Source organism: Salminus brasiliensis, chromosome 8 (genome assembly GCF_030463535.1).
Source record: "Salminus brasiliensis chromosome 8, fSalBra1.hap2, whole genome shotgun sequence".
NCBI lineage: Eukaryota > Metazoa > Chordata > Actinopteri > Characiformes > Bryconidae > Salminus > Salminus brasiliensis.
The window spans coordinates 7567942-7586184 of record NC_132885.1 but is presented as its reverse complement, the minus strand read 5'-3'; the positions used below and the strand labels follow the sequence as shown (position 1 = coordinate 7586184).

The window sequence follows — 18243 nt, the reverse complement described above, 5'->3', positions numbered from 1 at the left end:
AAATTCAATTCAATGTGTGCAATAATTTTTCATATTTATTACCACAGTATCACCACTGTCACTTTACTAAATTCATATAATTTATATATTTTTACATTTCAAGTTTTTCTCAATTTTCTCTATTTGTTCTAAATGTAGTGTTTATTTTATAGTGTGTTTACTCTTACGAACAGTTGCAGCTGTAACAACTGTAATTTCCCTCCTGGGATCAATAAAGTATTTCTGATTCTGACATCTGAGCATTTTTCACCCCAACCAAAGTTACATACTTACTATTTATACGTCAAAAAAGCAACTACTAATACTGAACAAATGCACTCTATGGCACCTTTAAGCTCAACTATGGCATTGAAGTGAGGGACATTTCTGTTGGACAGTCTTCACATTTTACCTAAATTCCCCAGACAAACTGAAAAGTTCTGCTTTGTGAAACACGTCCTAGCTTATCAATATTCATTTATTGTATGTTATTGTTGATACTTGGCTAAAAACATGTGCAAAGAAAATAAATAACTGCGTAGAAATGCACATTATGAGTTTCTGAAGATTAGTTCTATTATTCCTAGGTTTTATATTATTGGTTAAATCAAAATCTGACTTTCTGACCCATCCTTTGCTTATAGGAGAGCAGTGAACCGGTGTCCACAGCGCCATCTGCTGGAGAGGCTCCATCCCAATCCAGCACCCCTCCCACTGCACCAGACCAAGCCTCTGCACATGAGGACAATCCTGATCAGCCAGTTTCTGACCAGAGTGATCAGACTGTTTCACATCATGCAGATTCTGGCAAATCAGCAGAAGATCCTAAAGCTATCCCCAACAAGGAGGAGGCTGCAGAGACCCCCAGCACTTTGCCAGATCAGCCTCCCCAACAGCTATCCGAGACAAACTCTACCACAGATGAAGAGTAAGCTCTCAAATTGAGGGTTGGATCTCCCGTTTGTCCACAGTGGAAATAGCTTTCTAATGTAAACACTGGATACAGTATGAAGGTATATGAACTTTGGACCAAAGAACAGATGTCAGGTGTATTTATCAGTTGCTATGTCGATTCAACCTGCCCTTTAAAACATGCTTTGCACTGCCTGTGGATGTCGGTAGCGCCTTGTAACCCTTTACGGACTGCTTACGCCTCTTACCTTATCGTAATGCTGGGAATACTGTACTCACGTTTGCTCTGTACACTGACCCAACAGGTAATTGTCTCTGTTGGGATTGAACTGACAAGCCACGTTAACCAGCTTGAACGAGGGAGCTTGTGTGTGTTACTGTGATCACATTTGTGCAATCAGACTATCCATCACGAGCTAAAACGTGTGCTAGGAACAATGCAACTAAACATACCTGTTGGAGACGGGGCATATAGCTTTTCTCTGTAAGCTCACGATCTACCAGTGTGTTCTCCTTCTAGCCCAGCTGTAGACGCCAGCTGTAGACGCCAGCTGTAGACGCAGCACCTTAACGTCTCCCAAAAACAAGAACAAGATGTTTACATGTAATGCAACGGTAGTAATACACTGACATCTCTACCATTACAATGTAATTTGTATTTATTTAAAATGCATACAATAAAAAAATCATAAAAACCTGTAAAATGTATCTGAGTAATTTGTATATCATAAAAAAATGTACATCATGACTCATGCAAAAACCTTGTTCTCCATTTTTGCCGTTTTTCCACTTTGGCATAATGAGCCTGTTTACACCTGCTATTAACATGAGGTTTGTATCTGGATCTACTCTGACCGGATTCTGTTTACACTTCTCATAAAAATGCGTCCCCGGTGTGATCACATGAGGTCAGATTTTACTTTCCTGCGTAAAAAGCATGCGAACATGTACAGCATTTCCATTTTACTTCCTATAGACAACAGTTTATCATCTAAACTGTCCTGCTCCAGGAGACTGGGCAGTTTAGAGGAGCGGTGGGGGGGGGTCTTCTACAATGCTTTGGAACAACAGATGGTTCTCAGATTCCTGTAATGTAGGGGTGGGCGATATGGTAAAAATACTGTATCACGATATTTAAAGACTATTTTTGTGATACACGTAATCACAGACTAAAAACATCAGTATCGGCAGATTCTTATAAACTACTATTCAGATCCTCTTCTGTACTGAATAGTGATTTATACTCAACATCTGCTGCTCTTCATCTAATTAAACCAGTCTGACACACTGTTTATAATGAAACCAGCAGCTAATCAGTGTTTATTAAGCACTAACAGTCTCCTCCATGTGCTTAGAAAAGCTTACTGTGTATCACCATAACAAAATTTATCACAATACGATCAAATATTGTCATATTGCCCAGCTCTACCGTAATGGCTCTATCAGACAGTGTGAAGATCTAACTGTAAGGGACCTTTGGTAATACTTTGGTAATAAGCATGAACGTGAGTGCACACACATGCTCACACACTGCAAGAGAGAGCAAGGGAGAGAGCGAAGCCAAGATCCACAGTAAGTATTTTTCATATTTTTAACTGATGTATTTCTGCTTGCCTGCCGAAATTACACCTTTTCATGTGAATGGGTGAATCCTGAACGTGAGCCAATCCCCAAAAACGTTGTTAATGCCAGGTGTAAACAGGCTCAAAGTAAATCTGGCAGTTGTTTTCACCCTTTGTCTGAACTTCCTAATGATCAGACCAATAGAAATGCTAGAATTCTGAAATTTTTTTTTTGGATATACAAGGTATTTGTCTGATATGTAAGCTTTGATAAAAAAGGACAGATTGCTACTTATGAATACACACATGAGCATGAGAAGTATGGCAGGCAATCAGTCTACAATGCTTAGCTTATGGGAGTGGCTCTGAGTGAGTGGCAATTACACAAGCAGACACTGGAGGGCAGCATTTCCCTGAATAACAAATGAACGAAAAACAAAAGACCTCATGATTCTGATATCCTCAAGACCAGCAGAGTAAACATTTAAATATTCAGAGCCGTCATTATTATTAACATTTATTTAAACCAGCAGTGTTCCCAGCCCTACAGAGACCTAATGTCTACACCTCTCGGGCCTCCAACTAAGAAATTCCAGAAATCCCAGAGTCTCTGCTGGTAGAGATGATTAAAATGGGAGCAAAGAGAAAAACCCCTCTGTACAGTCCTGATGATTAAACAGCTGATCTTCCGAGAGAACTGATTCATTTCATCTCCTGATTTGTTTTATCCTACTGAGTCATTCAGTATTCACTCCAATTAAAAGCATTTTGCTTGAAAAAAAAAAAATCAACGCTGGAAACAGCGATCCCAATCAGAAGGGATCGTCATCACCCTCCGTTAGAGCAAGCTGTGGTTGTGGGGTGAATGGAGCAGGGGGATATGGGCATACTGGTCCTCCATAGGGAGGCGCGGAGGGCAGGGCAGGAAAAGAACTGAAGAGGTTAGAGGTCGGAGGCTTGGGCGAGCATGAATGGCGTTCATCTTCACTGAGGTCTTCTGATGTGGCCGATGACTTGGTCGTGTCCAAAAGCACGCCTTCATCATATTCGGCTCGCAGCCCATGGTGCTCGTGGCTCTGCATCTCGGAAGCAGTGACGTGGGAACCGCTCCGCAGGAACTCTGCAAACCTGAGTAAGGAAGAATAGGTCACAGCTCAGGTTTTAGGCTATGTTCAGGTTAGAGGGTTTCAAGCAGCATTTAAACTCCTGTAGGACTCCCCTTACAGTCAGGGGAGTGTAACTCACTTTTACACCACTGCCGTAAATACAAAACATGCTTTGAGTGCCCCCTTATGGACAGCTGTACACATGCATTTGTTGACAATCTAAGGTGGCAGAGCAATATTACAGGGTTTAACACAAATGACTTGAAGAGTTACGCAGTTCTGACAATGTTCTGGAAATATTCCATGGTCCAGTAGCAACCCTTCAGGCCCAGAGAGGCAATGAGAAGATGCCACAAGTGGAGCATCAACAGGGTTCTGAAGCTGTTCATTTGAGGTAAAATAAAAAAAATGCTACATAATGCTGCTTTAAGAAGGTGCAATTTTGGAGGTACAAGATATTATAGAACTTTATAGATTTTTTACTGAAAGTAAGTTGAAATTCCCCACCGACAAAATATGTCCAAATGTTTGTGGACACCCCTTCTAATAAATGCATTGAGCTACTATAAGTTGCACCCGTTGCTGACACACAAACACACACACGGTTGGTCTGACCCTTGTAGTGCAGTACTACCAATGGAATAGGACTCAAATAACAAATAAACAAATAAACATACACCCGTTGGTACCATACTGCCTAATGCCAGGTGTGGGCTAGAGGGGTATAAAGCCCCCCAGCACTGAGCTGTGGAGCAGTGAAGAAGTTCTTTGGAATGATTACTGGTGCTTCATCTAATATTTTTGGAATCACTTGAGAAAGAGTTGGGCTGGTCATCCTGACCTCACTAGCGCTCTTCTTACTAAATGCAATCAAATCCTCACAGCAATGCTCCTCCAAAATCTAGTAGAAAGCCTTTTTCCCTGGACAGTAGACAGATACTCCTACAAAAGCAAGATAAACTCCCTTTATTTCGAAAAAAAACGTGAATGAGCAGGTGTCCCAATACTTTAGTCCATTTAGTCTATGCTCCACACAAAGTAGAAAGTCTACAGTCTACATTACCTTTGAGGAGAGCGAAGTTTTAGCACAGTTTCCCATGCAGGGAAGCCGGGGTTGTTGCAGTACTTCCTCAGCTCTTCCAGAGAAGCTTTAGTGTGTCGCTCTCCTTGCTCCCTGTACTCCTCCTCCGTCAGCAGCCTGGTTTTGGGATGCTTTCTGCCCCGGAGGAGACCCACAGTTGACAGCAGCCAACATGTTTGTCTGGAGAAAGGAACACAAACATTTAGTTAACAGATGAAGTGAGAAACATGTTTGAAAATGTTTCTGAAAAGTGTCCCAAGTGTTTTCTTCACCTGAAAATTGCATTTCTATTAATTACATTTGATAAATTATGTTAAAAAGCATTTCCTCACATTTATGTATTTAGTTATTTTCATAGTTATTTTACCTCCATTCTTCAGCATTGTTCAAATGAAGATTAAATGTCCAGATGTTTTCATGGGGTGTCCTAATTTTTTCACATGACTATACATACTGCATGCTTCTGGGAAGATGGCCTTATGCTTAGACATCCTAGCATACTAAGAATACCAGAAAATACTCAAGTGTCTACTAGAGATGTTTTAACCTCAAAAATAAAAGCATTTTGCTGCAGAAATGCTGCCTCTGGTTCTCTAAACCCTGGAGGAAGCAGGAATACATGGCCAGTGGTCTTGTGAGGACCACTTCTGAGATAATAAATGTTATAATGGGGTCAAATCAATCAATCATTAATACCTCCATATCCCCAGCAGGATGGCAAACACCAAAGGCAGAATCTTAAGGCACAACAGCGTGGCCAGCAGCATCCAGGAGATAGGACCATAGGTGACCCCGTGGCAGGCCACTACCATGGCTACAGCCTGCAGAACCCAGGTCATCAGGTTCAGTGTACGCTGGTTGGTGACGGGGCCGAGTTTGTAGCAGAAAACAAAGCTGATAAAGCCTGACAGCAGCAGGTAGCCTGTGGGAAAGGAGAGGACGCAATGTTAGTATGATCACATCTGGCATTAAATGCTGCTGTAACTGCTCCACAAACTGCTGCAGGTCAACCACAGATGGGGTGATATATGAGAGTATGCACATGCACAATGTCTGACCCCTTTGAGGTGGAGTCAGATTTATACACTGTGTTCATGATACAAAATAAAAAAAGCTTCAGATGGTCATTTGAATAATGACACTGATCAAAGGTCTTCAAATCTTAACCTTGAATCCAGTGTCCAGTCTTGGACTGTGTAATGCTTGGGTAGGCGTGACACTAAGTAGCCAATCAACTACAATGTTGATTTCCCTGCTCTAACAGACCACTAAACCTGGCAATTAACAGGTGCGTTGAATCAGGTGTGCATGAACAGGAAAAGCAAAAAAACTGTGCAGGAATCCTGCCCTCCAGGACTGAAACTGCCCACCCCTGCACCCCTGAGGGCAGTGGTGGCTCAGCGGTTAGAGCGCCGGGATATCGATAACAGGGTTGTGGGTTCGATTCCCGGGCTCGGCAAGCTGCCACTGTTGGGCCCTTGAGCAAGGCCCTTTACCCTCTCTGCTCCCCGGGCGCTGGAGTTGGCTGCCCACCGCTCTGAGTGTGTGTGTGTACTCACTGCCCCTAACACGTGTGTGTGTGTGAGTGTGTGTTCACTACCAGATGGGTTAAATGCGGAGGACACATTTCGCTGTACAGTCCACACTGTACAGTGATGAATACGTGCACCTTTTAACTTTCAGCGAGAACAAAATGAAATCTGGATTCAAGGTCCAGATTTGAAGACGTGGGTCACAGGAGAACCACTTTTGGTTTGTTTTAAAGAACCTCAACTTTATGTAAGGGTATCCTTATAACACAAGGTTCTTTATGGAACCCAAACATAGTTCTTCTAGCCCCTGTAGAACAGAACTATAGAATATAACCTACTGGCACTGTCCCTAATGCCAGATGTGGCCTAGAGCGGTAAAAAGCCCCCCAGCATTGAGCTGTGGAGCAGCGGCACTGTGTTCTCTGGAAAGATGGATAGTGCTCCATCCTATTCTTTTAGGATGGGGAGTTTGGGATGAGGTTTTGTGGTGATCATTCAGCATCCTGGGCTCACCAACACTCATGACACCCAATGAACCCAATCAAATTCTCACACAGCAATGCCCCCTGGACAGTAGAGATCCCCCTTTTTTCTGAATACCTTTGATTTCGGAAGAAATGAGGGGATGTCCCAATACTTTTGTCCGTATAGTGTATATAATGGTTTAATACACAACCTAAACATGTAATCTATGATTTCTGATGAAACGGTGGTCCTGTTTCGAGAAAGCTGCTGCTCTCTCTTCACGCAAACCTGGAGAGCTAAACTCTGGAAGGGTCGGTGGCGTCCTTTAAAAGAATATGGGCTCTTCTTAGGGAAAACAGCGGCGAGCACTGACGTGAACTGAGATGTGCCGTCGTCGGCCTTTTCTCATACTGAAACTAAATAATAATGAAAATGTTATCTGCTCATGCAGTAGAGCTAGAGCATGAGGAAGACTGAAGAGCATTTACTGTGTTCCAGAGGTGTTGAAATGAGGAAGAAAAGGGAAAGGAGACATTTGGGCTGTAATCCACCTCAAGCCTTTTTGTTCCAAGCATAGAAATCGATGTTCCGGCAGCATTTCTCTGTGTCTCTCTCTTAATCCTAATATGCCTGTGGTTCTCGCCATTTACATACTGATGCGAACCCAGCGAGAGCTTTAAAAACAGGCAAATTGATTTGGCAGAGAATGGAGTCTATTGAGCAGTCAAGAGGCAGTCACTCCAGTGTTCAAACACTTGGCCTCATATAATGACTCTAACCAAGCCAGGATGTAGAAGGTAAATGCCAATGAGATCTAGCTCTTTACCGTTGAATGTTGATTTGGAGTTTTTTTTTTAGCCTGACAAAAGATTTCCTTTGGATAACATCTGTCTAAATGGTGTACTACAAATCTTTACATACATTTGCTAAGACGTTGCTCTGCGTAAAGGGCACAGTGAGCACGCCGTTAACCCGGAGAGATACTGCCTAATCCCTACGGATTTTTAGATTCAGCCGCACGTAGTTTAAAAAAGTACTGCATCACATCATCTTTCTTCGTCTCTGTTTATTCAAGTCTTAATTTATTTTTTATTTGTTGTTGTATACATATATACACACACACACACACACACACACACACACACACACACACACACACACACACACACATATATATATATATATATATATATATATATATATATATATATATATATATATATATATAAATATAAATAAATAGCAGGCATGTGACTCAAGTCTATTTACCACCCTGTTATTTTGGTCTACTTTTATTGGCTGGTTTTAATGGCACCAGGGTGGCTTACAGGAGCCACATAGCATGGTGTTGTTTTTACACTGTAATAATGCAGTGTATGTACTTTAATGCAGTGTAGCAGGACAGCTGGTCAGCCTATAGCCTTGCCCCTAGGTTTGACATTCTCAAGTCTTATTGGTTTCAAAATAAATAAATAAATAAAGTAAAAGCCAGTACTTTCCCCTTTTTATGTGTGTTTATCTCCAGTTTAGCTTTTAGTCTGGCACAAATCTCTATTTTATTTCATTTTGTTGCACGCTGAGTTTTAGCTTCCCTTTCTGCTGGCACAGGAAAAGCCGCGGTCACGAGGGCTGGTTAACGTAGCAACTCGTATTACCATAACTAGCGGAGTCTGGAGGTGATGAGCTGATCTCCGGCCTCAACAACACCTTATTCTCCTTAAGTCGCCACTGTGATTTACTGTTTCGCCAGCTTTGACCAGCTTTTCTGTTGTGAGTGGGGTTTATGTACATTTTAAAGGTGTATTCATAAGTAAAGACTGTGATGTAACATTGCTGGACTTTTATAGAATTGGCAAGTTTTACAGCTGTGCTTTGGTTTTGCCAGATGTACATTTCAATAAAGAGACAACAGTGTTTATGGTTTGTGGTTTGTCATTTCCATGTACTGAACTCTCATTAATTAACTATGTCAATAATTGTTTTTCCCATTTGAGTGCAACTTTAATTCAAATGAATGAAGTGAACTATGATACGACACTCTATACCTCACTAATCACCATAAACTATGTTTATGGTGTTTATGTTTATGTTTGTTTATGGAGTACAAAAACTTTAGTGTCCCATCTATACATTATACACACTGTAGATTCTAGAGCCACAAATGGTTAAATTAATAATAATAAAAAAAGAAAATTGTGTTTCATTGTGAAGTGTGACACTGCGCTACTGTACTACTAAATTATTATAATAATATAATAATGTATAATATCTTACACAATAAGTCATTTTTAGCTTCTTAGAATATTATTGGCCACACAAGTTCATATTAGTTAGGTCTCCGACATAGCCTGTTGTTACCGAGGTGTGTAAAAAGAGTCCTCAGGCTGTGGGAAATTGCTGCTTAGGCTAGGGGTGTGGTACCATCTCACCTGAAACTAGTTCAACAACTTATTCATCCTAAAGTTTCAATTGAAACTGTCTGATGATCCTTATGGATCTATATACGTAATTCTGCAACAGTAATTACAGCTCTGTGCGTGTTTTGGGAGTGCCTTGTGTTCAACAGGTTCTCCACAAAACTGAACAGGTCTGATACTGCGAGATCACTCCTTCCCTTTACAGTGATTTCTTCCTGAGGCTCATATTTTCTGCACTTACAGCAACCTAGAAGCCAATTCTGCCGCTTCTATGACTGACTCCTACTCTAAATGAATGCACGTATTTACTGAAGACCACTGCTCATTAGAGACCATCTGTCTGAACAAAATCGTCTGATTTAAGAGGAGGGGAGGGGGGAAGACCTCTTAATAAAGCAAACTGATACAGTGAAATAGATGTGAGCAGCATGCAGCTAGTTTTACGTGTTTAAAAGGCTTATATAGTGTAAATCTGGTGTTTCTTCTTTCTTGTATCAAAACAAGACAACAAAAAAGCATAAAATACTTCCTAAAAGATAAATGTAATTACCATAATAACAATTAGTATGTAAAAACTGGCCCCAGTCCGTATATGGAATCTAAGCTACTAAAAGTGCCTATTCCTCATTTTTATTTGCAATGCTATACAATCCAACACATTATTGGTATATTTATATACCTATTCAGTCTACTGCAGATTAGTCCACTGGTATAAGCAGTGTATATGGGGTTGTTGCACTTAGTTTTGCAGAAACGGAAAGTAGAGCACACAAATCTAGCATTTTAAACAGGGCCATGCTCTTTCCAGTCCATTAGTGCCCTGTTTGCTGGGTCCATCCTTTGCAAGGGGCTGCCACAGAGGAGAAACACACCTTGAATATTCACTCAAAGGCTCCAAACCCCAACATAGTCGCAGTGAGTGGCAGCCTCGATCACTATTCACCACTCGATACTGTATTTTCTCCAAAAACCCTCCTTATCCCCATTTGCCATGTTTGTTTTTGTTTTGGTTGCTCGCACTGCGCTCTCCAAGGGTTTTCTTGTGCTCTCATTGGCTGCTGTTCCACACTGCTCGTGCTGCGAGTCGGAGAGGGGCTTACAGTAAAAGATTCAGCATACAACATCAAACACATTTAAAAATAATGGGGCGTCTGCAACAGCTTGCAGACTGGCAAAATCGCAACACTGAAGTGCTCTCAGTACACGAGCAGCCGAACCAAGCAGGAGCGATGATTTGCCACCGATCTCAAGAATCTTGCAGTATGCCCTTGGTATAAGACACAGCAGTCTTAAAGGCACAATAATCAATTATAAGGAATTCAAAAATGGGTAACAGTCCAGAAAAAAAATATTATGTTTGCGGAGGTACAAGAAAAAAGGTCAAACACAGTCAATTGAGAAACCCTCACAAACGAAATATTCACTTAGTCAAAAAGATTAAGACATTAAATTTGACATCTAACCGGACTGTTAAAAAGATATTTAGATAAATGTGAAGATACACTGCTTGATGTGAGATTAAAAAGTTAATATAATAAGAAAAACAACAGGAAGAAAGGAAGAGATCACTTACCTATAACCTCTCTCCAATACAGCTTCATAATCTCGTCCCCATTATTCACCAACTTTTGGATGCCCAGGTAAGTCAGGCCAGAGCCAGCTCCAAACAACACCAGGAAGAGTCCTCGCTGTAATGAGTAACAAGAAGAGAATGGACGATGAATGAAGATCCAGGCAAATTTTAATGGACTGGCTATTTTAATCCCAATCCAGGTCCAAGTCTTTTTTTTCAACCATTGTGTTCAGAGCGCCATCTGGTGTCCTCAAGTTACCATTAACAGCCATTATTCTCAGAAGGTAAATAAAGGAGTTGAGGTTCTGCAGTGTGGAGCTATTTTACAGTGCAACATGAAAACAGACCATAATATCTGACCCTTTATAAAACTCTCACTGAAACGCTCTGTTTTACCAGCGGGAGAACCGCAGAACCGCTCGCTCGCCTTTCTCTGTTTATAAACCAGCACTGAAAAACCCATTAGTGATTAGACGGCAGTGTTGTAAAAGAGCTGGGAGCTGATTGGTCAGGGAGGAGAGTCAGACTGGATTATAAACACATATTCTATCAAACAGTCATTTTAAGAAAAGTCTGGACTAAACTAAATCAGTCAGTTCAGAATGTCTGATTATAGAAACTGCTACTAAAATAAAGTGATTTCACTGACCAGATTAATCAGCAGCTCGTCTGATCTAAACTATGAGGCTGAATTATTTATACACACACAAAGATCAGACTGGATTTGTACCGGCTGATACTCCGCATAAAGAGGCAAAATAACCTGATGGGGACATCCCTAGTGTGTTGTACAGTAATACAGCTGACTGGACATAGCAGATGTTGTGTTGGTTTCCATGAGCCTTTATGAGATATACTGTATACATTTCTTACCTTTGGCACAAAGCTTTTCAGAACCAAAAGCAGAAAAACAAAAATGGAGGCCATTCCCAGTGAAATCCCTGAGATGTAGAAAAATAATGTGCTCCTAGAAGAAAGAACAACATGGGCAACATTTAACATACAAGACCAGGCTTCCGCAGTAACGCATGATTTACATGTTCAAGAGGAAAAGTAAAGATTTAGAGTCTCTCCCAACACAACAAAATATGAATAAACAAACATTTGTAAATATGCAAAACCAAACTGCCAGCTGCTGCTTACCTACATACAGCTCCAGCAAAAAAGAAGAGCATGAGCCCACAGACGAAAAGGGAAAAGCGCATCCAGTTGAACCCTGGAATTAAAAATGAATCATTATGAATTACTTCGTAAATTCAGTCACATAAAATCAGGGTCAGCTGGACTGTGTCATGTTCAACAGTCTTTCACTGGGATTAAACCGAGCAGTGCTTTTTTGGTCAGCAGCCAGAGTCTTTGTTGTTGTCCATCTTTTTGTCATCTTCATTTGGTCTTGTCTTTTCTCATCAACTTAAGCAGAATTTAATCTTCCTTAGGAGGAGAGTGAGAGAGCGCCGGGAGGTTGGTTCCTCCTCTTGGATTGATTCCATTTAATTAGCTGGAGCACAAAAAGACACTTAGGAGAAACCGGCCCTACAGACTCACTATTAGGTTGAGTTTGAATTGTCATGTTTGCCATCAAATCCATACCGATGGCTTTCCTGATGTTCTCATAATAAATTTTCTTCCAATTCTTTCAATTTAAATGTATTTATATACAGATGTCGTCATTAGGGATGTCCCGATCAGGTCATTTTGCCTCTTTATGCGGAGTATCAGCCGGTACAGATCCAGTCTGATCTTTGTGTGCATATAAATAATCCAGCCACACAGTTTAGATCAGATGAGCTGCTGATTAATCCGGTCAGTAAAATCACTTTATTTTAGTATGAGTTTCTATAATCAGACATTCTGGACTGACTGATTTAGTTTAGTCGAGACTTTTCTTAAAATCACTGTTTTATAGTGTTTAATATCTTATAATGCAGTCTGACTCTCCTCCCTGACCAATCAGCTCCCAGCTTCTTTACAACACTGCAGTCTAATCACTTCCTGTGTGTGTGGTGGGACACACTCTGGACTGATATCCGTGGTTGTTAGTCTACTGGTGTGTAATAGCTGGTATAAAGTGGGTGAATGTGCTGTGTGTGTTATTTGGGTTACTATAGCATGTGTGTGTGTGTGTGTGTGTTAGCATTAGCATTAGCCTTCGCTCAGTTCTGAATGGGCTCTTCTATAAACAGAGAAAGGCGAGCGGTTCTCCGGTTCTACCGCTGCTAAAACAGAGCGTTTCAGTGAGAGTTTTATATAGGGTCAGATATTATGGTCTGTTTTCATGTTACACTGTAAAATAGCTTCACACTGCAGACTGCCAACTCTTTATAAAGCAGTCATCAAAAATAAGCGTGGCGCGGCCCAGATCCCTGTCCACTGGATCGAATCGGGATATCCCTAGTTGTCACAAAGCAGCTTTACAGAGATCCAGATCTGAGCCACTTTTGAGTAAGCCAGCGACGACAGTGGCAGGGAAAATTGAGAGACTGTCTGATTTAGAGCAACTACAGCCTTTCCTCTGTGTAAGATCTGGAAAGTGGCAGCATTCCCTTTAAAAACAGGCTGGTCTCCACCTTGGTCTGCATCCCAAACTGCACACTGCTACTCTTTAGAATAGCATGCTCATAAAATAAAAAAATGCACTTTAAAGCAGCATTATGAAGCATTTTAACCTTAAAATTACAGCTTCAACATCATTACGCTGCTCTACTGACTGTAAAAGGGGAAGCAGCATCTTTACTGTTGCTAATCCAAACTCTGCTAAATGCACCTTGTAACTCAGGTAAAGCAGGCAGGAAAACAGGATCCCAAGCAATGGTAGGTGATCAGAGGATTGTGTGATTGTTTAATACAGTAGGGGGAGCCCAGGAGTAAGAAATACCAATTCTTGCACAAAGCTGCTTTAAATAATGGTACACTATTTTTGGAACGCAGCCTTTGTGTTTGTTGTGAAAGGACACATGAGGAAAATCTTTCACACTAAATGTATGCCTTTTTCCAGATTTTCACAACTTTAATGAACATCTTTTCAGCTAAAGTTGAACAGAACCAATTTTCTTTACATTAATTAAATATGTGCTATTTCTATACATACTAATATTAATAATAACACTTAGGACGGCGCAGTATAGAATTTACATGTTTTTAGTTCATGATTTTTCTTTCCAATTTTCCAATATTAAAATATACAAATAATCTCACACAATTTAATGTTTTACAGGTGAGAGCATCCTAATCAATTAAACCAAATATTCCAGATGTGTTTTAATTAATCAAGGCATTTGCACAAAAATAAAGTCAAAAATATTAAAATATTACAGACCATTTCAGTTTCCATCGTCTGCACAAGCAAAATTTTAAGCCAATAAACATTTGACGTTATAATATATATATACACATGATAATATATATTTGAATAATAGCGTAGCTATAGCCATATGCTACAGATGCTCATACTCACTCTGGTTTGAGACATGAATAGTGTACTCTGCACTGGCCCTGGGAGACTTTGTCATAAAGTAAACGTCCTCCTCAATAAGTGGAATGTCCAGCATCTTCTCCATGCGTGTAGTGGAAGGCCAGTAGGGTTCGATCATACATGTAGCCAGTGTGAAAAGATTTTTGAAGGGATCATGGCAGTTTCTGGCCTCCATCGGGTACACAATGAAGACATCCTCCGTGCTTGTCACACGGACCTAGAAATTGTGAGACATACAAAACTGTGTTGGACCTACTTTCATCTGTAACAGATTAGCAGCAACATACTGGACTATGTCAAGAACACAGGACATGTCAACAAATTAACTGAAGCACAAACGTGCAAATATGTAGCCTCCTATACATACTACAATTAATAATAACACTTAGGACGGCGCAATATTCAGAATTTGCTTGTTTATAGGTCACAATTTTCCATTGCGGTTTCAAAATATGAAAATAATCTTACAACATGTGTTATACATGAGAGCATTCTGACCAATCTCATGTTCCAGATGTGTTTAGATAAATCAAGGCATTTACAGTGCCTACGAAATCACAGAAGCCCTTAAAAGTCATCAGATTGGTCTGTAATTCTCCAGTTTCACATACTGTAATCCAACAAACTCTAAATTTGATTCAAATTGTATCGCCAACAGATCTTTAAACGTGCATAAGACATAGCTCTTCAGACTAGCACTTGTTAGAACAACCTTGTGCTGCCATATCTGATGGTGTAAGTTTTCACCAGCTCTGCTCACGGTCTGGGAGTGATTTTCACTTGTTCTTTCGGGCAGAACTGCTCCATGTTGTTCTGTTCTGTGTCATTAAGTGCTCCATATTTTCGACTGGATTGAAATCTGGATGTCAACTTGGCCGATATTTGCTTTTTCCATTGTTCAACACCTCTGTGTGACTTGGGCCTCGTGTTTGGTATCACTTTCCTGATGAAAGTTTCTCCCAAGCTTTATTTCTTAACAGACTAACGCAGGCTCTCTGGCTGCCTCTGCCTGTATTTAGCACCATCTATCTGTCCTTCAGTTTAAACAAGATGTGGCCAGTCCCCACTGAGGAAAAGCATTGTTGTCCTGTCTGTGTCTTCTCTCACAATCCTCCTTCATGCTCCGACACGGAGTTTTGAGGGACAGCCTTGTCTAGACAGTGCCTGGGTGGTATGGTGCATCTTCTATTTCCTCCCAGATGATCAAACAGTGCTTAGCGCACTCTAATATTAGCTCATTTAATGTCCTCATTTAATGAATACTCTTTGGTTTTCATTGTCACAGCTTTCATTCAGAGTACGCTTGGGCAATTTGACAATTTTTTTAGTTGAATAAATGTAGTTTTGCTTTTATGAGTATATTGTGGATATCGTCAGTACTTAAAGAACACTGATCAACAGCACATTTCCATAAATATCGTAATATAGCATTTTTACCATAACGCCCAGCCCTACCTCAGACTCTTAAGGCCCCATCTTACACCCGCGATGCTCGATGTTGCGATGTTCATCGCTATCTTACACCCCACCTACAGTCCATGTTCACGTATTCCGCCTGCGTCGTTTAAACAGCAGCGGTGCTTGTAAATATATCTACGCCGATGGGCATGGTGGTCTCGAAACGAGGTGTGTTCAGGTAAATTTCTGCTGTATTGCTGCATCAGTATCAGGAGCCCCACTGACTGAAAACAACCTATGCAGACGTCTACAGTCAGATGACACACGTACACCTGCTTTACCTGCAAGGCGTACTTTTCCCGTCATTACGATAACAAAGACACACCGACACTCCCTAAATCAAGCGTGGTGTGGTGCACCAGGTTCGGACTCCAGAGGACGGGAGGATGCTGTGCAGTAATTTTGCAATTGAAACAGCAGCGTGGTGCACAATGCATTCTGGGATTTTTGGCTGTGCCGAGTACACATAAGTCACGACAACATGGGCAGAACTAGAACACAGCCGGGCGTTCTGACTGTACTTGGCTAGACGTGAGCTTTTAAATGGTTGAGTACTCGGGCTGCAACTCACAAACACAAGAACTCAAGCACAAGCAGTTTCCATGGTATTGACACACATTAATTATGCAAACATTCAATTTTAGCTAGTAATTTTTTTATTAATTTTTAATAATTTGTACATTTGCAAGTAAAAACATCAATGTTTGCTTTGGTAAACGTTTAAGGGGGCTGAATACTTTTCAAGGCATATACAATATAGTATTTGTATTCCTGTTGTGCAGCTATAATAGTAGTAATAATGAAAATAATAATAATATTTAAGCATAAGTACCTGGAAAGTGGACCACATGTCTTTCCATTTGACTGCTCCAGCAGTGTAAGAAAAACATCGACTTCCATAATACCTGGAGGCATAGTCTCCCTTCACGTAAGTGCAATCTGTGGGAAGAGGAATCATTAGTGCAGACTGTGAAGCACAAACTACTACAAACTGCCAAGAAATCTTTACAAAGCTAATCTTTATCATTTTCTTTTACTCTCAGGTTTACATTGTTCCTCAGTCCCAGGACTCTTCGTCCTTCTGCGTTTTTCTGCTTGAACACATCTGATTCAGCACCAAACAGATCTGATCATTAGCCAATGATCTTGTGGCGTGTGACTTGGTGGGGCGCAACAGATAACACCACTACCTGCCACGGAGCTACCACACCATGTGGGAGACTGGGGTTCGATTCCCGGTCTGGGTGACTGTGCTGCGCTACACCAATAAGAGTCCTTGGGCAAGACTCCTAACACTACACTGAGTCACTGTGTAAGTCGCTCTGGATAAGAGCGTCAGCTAAATGCCGTAAATGTAAATGTACTTAAAACTATGCATGGCTTGGAGCTAAACGACTGGGGTTGGGCTTTATCAACCTCCTCATTCAACACCCTCATGGGGGCCGGACACCTCTGAACGTCTCTCAGTTGCTGCTCTCTGTACTTTCTCTTGCTCAAGCACTGACGTCTTTGCACTTTGTGGGCTTGAGCAGATACGTGTGGTATGAGCAATGTGTGTATTCATAATTATGATCACCAAACTTTCCCCTTTGGTGTGCAATACTCTAGACTACACCTGTTTATCTTCTTCTTCTTCCTTGTTGTTGTTGCTGTTGTTGGTGGTCTTGCTTTCCCATTCACTAACACCTCAGTCTCCCCCAGTCTGGCTGGGTTTCCCAAAAGCTTCTTGGCATCTTCTCACAAAAAGACCATCACACAAATATACTCTGGCTAGGGAAGCTTTGGGGAAGCCCTCAAATGACAGTACTGAGGGCACAAATAGCTAGATAGATAGCTAGCTCACATTTTAATAAAGTTTCCCCATTGATTAAAGTTATGGTCATTAGTAATAATAATAATACATAAGTTAATAATACATAAGCTGTAATCAGCACTACCTCTAGTTAGGCCTTGTTTATTATAGATAGCTAGCTAGCTCACATTTTAATAAAGTTTCCCCATTGATTAAAGTTATGGTCATTAGTAATAATAATAATACATAAGTTAATAATACATAAGCTGTAATCAGCACTACCTCTAGTTAGGCCTTGTTTATTATAGATAGCTAGCTAGCTCACATTTTAATAAAGTTTCCCCATTGATTAAAGTTATGGTCATTAGTAATAATAATAATACATAAGTTAATAATACATAAGCTGTAATCAGCACTACCTCTAGTTAGGCCTTGTTTATTATAGATAGCTAGCTAGCTAGCTATCTCTATTAGCATAGCTACTAGCTAGCTACCATTTATTTAGCTAGCCAGCATTATTATTAGCTAGCTAGATCATCTTAATACCCTTTAATCCATTTATTTCTAGTTCTACTTCTGAAGGTTTATTCTAGATAGATAATAGTTAGCTGGAGAAGTAGCTATAGATAGCTAGCTAGCACCGTTAGCTTCACGGCTAGCTAGCCAGCCAGCTAACGCAGGAGTTCGGTTTACCTGCGTATGAATATCGACCGTTTCCCTCCGCGAGTGAGATAAAGATGCTGATTAAACTGAGGACAGGTGGAAGTGTCTTCGTCATGGTAGATTAGATTAGCTTTAATGGGAGCAGCAGTGCATTGAGTGTTATGTTGTGTTATGCTAAGCTAAGCTAAGCTAAGCTAACGCAAGCTTCCCCTTTCAGATTCCGGTGGGCTG

General features: G+C 40.8%; 2 protein-coding genes across 5 annotated transcripts in view; one reads left to right on the top strand and one right to left on the bottom strand.

Annotated features, from left to right (window-relative positions):
• mfsd6b (major facilitator superfamily domain containing 6b) overlaps window positions 1-1595 on the top strand; it is a 24312-nt gene extending 22717 nt beyond the window's left edge. For both annotated transcript variants that reach the window (XM_072685478.1, XM_072685479.1), the window contains exon 8: window positions 624-1595. In XM_072685478.1, the coding sequence (XP_072541579.1) occupies window positions 624-911 (288 nt within the window). In that variant the 3' untranslated portion in view covers window positions 912-1595. The remainder of the gene's footprint in view (window positions 1-623) is intronic.
• Window positions 1533-18243, bottom strand: nemp2 (nuclear envelope integral membrane protein 2). Of its 3 annotated transcripts, none has more exons than XM_072685480.1 (9): window positions 18043-18243; window positions 16390-16496; window positions 14082-14316; window positions 11771-11843; window positions 11501-11594; window positions 10628-10742; window positions 5337-5562; window positions 4623-4820; window positions 1533-3581 (listed from the first exon to the last, which is right to left on the bottom strand). In XM_072685480.1, the coding sequence occupies exons 1-9, from the start codon at window positions 18125-18127 to the stop codon at window positions 3266-3268; spliced, it is 1449 nt and encodes a 482-aa protein (XP_072541581.1). In that variant the 5' UTR covers window positions 18128-18243; the 3' UTR covers window positions 1533-3265. The 3 variants fall into 3 exon arrangements, with proteins under 3 accessions (XP_072541581.1, XP_072541582.1, XP_072541583.1); XM_072685481.1 differs by lacking the exon at window positions 18043-18243 and adding an exon at window positions 16607-18031; XM_072685482.1 differs by lacking the exon at window positions 18043-18243 and adding an exon at window positions 17173-18031.

What these genes read in the sequence shown, in the direction of transcription:
- nemp2 (XM_072685480.1), bottom strand. Translation starts at nt 18,127, where the DNA reads ATGACGAAGACACTTCCACCTGTCCTCAGTTTAATCAGCATCTTTATC. An exon ending in TGAAAAGCTTTGTGCCAAAG is followed by an intron (nt 10,743 to 11,500) that starts GTAAGAAATGTA and finishes TACTCATTACAG; the next exon opens with CGAGGACTCTTCCTGGTGTT. An exon ending in AAACTTCGCTCTCCTCAAAG is followed by an intron (nt 3,582 to 4,622) that starts GTAATGTAGACT and finishes TTCCTTACTCAG; the next exon opens with GTTTGCAGAGTTCCTGCGGA.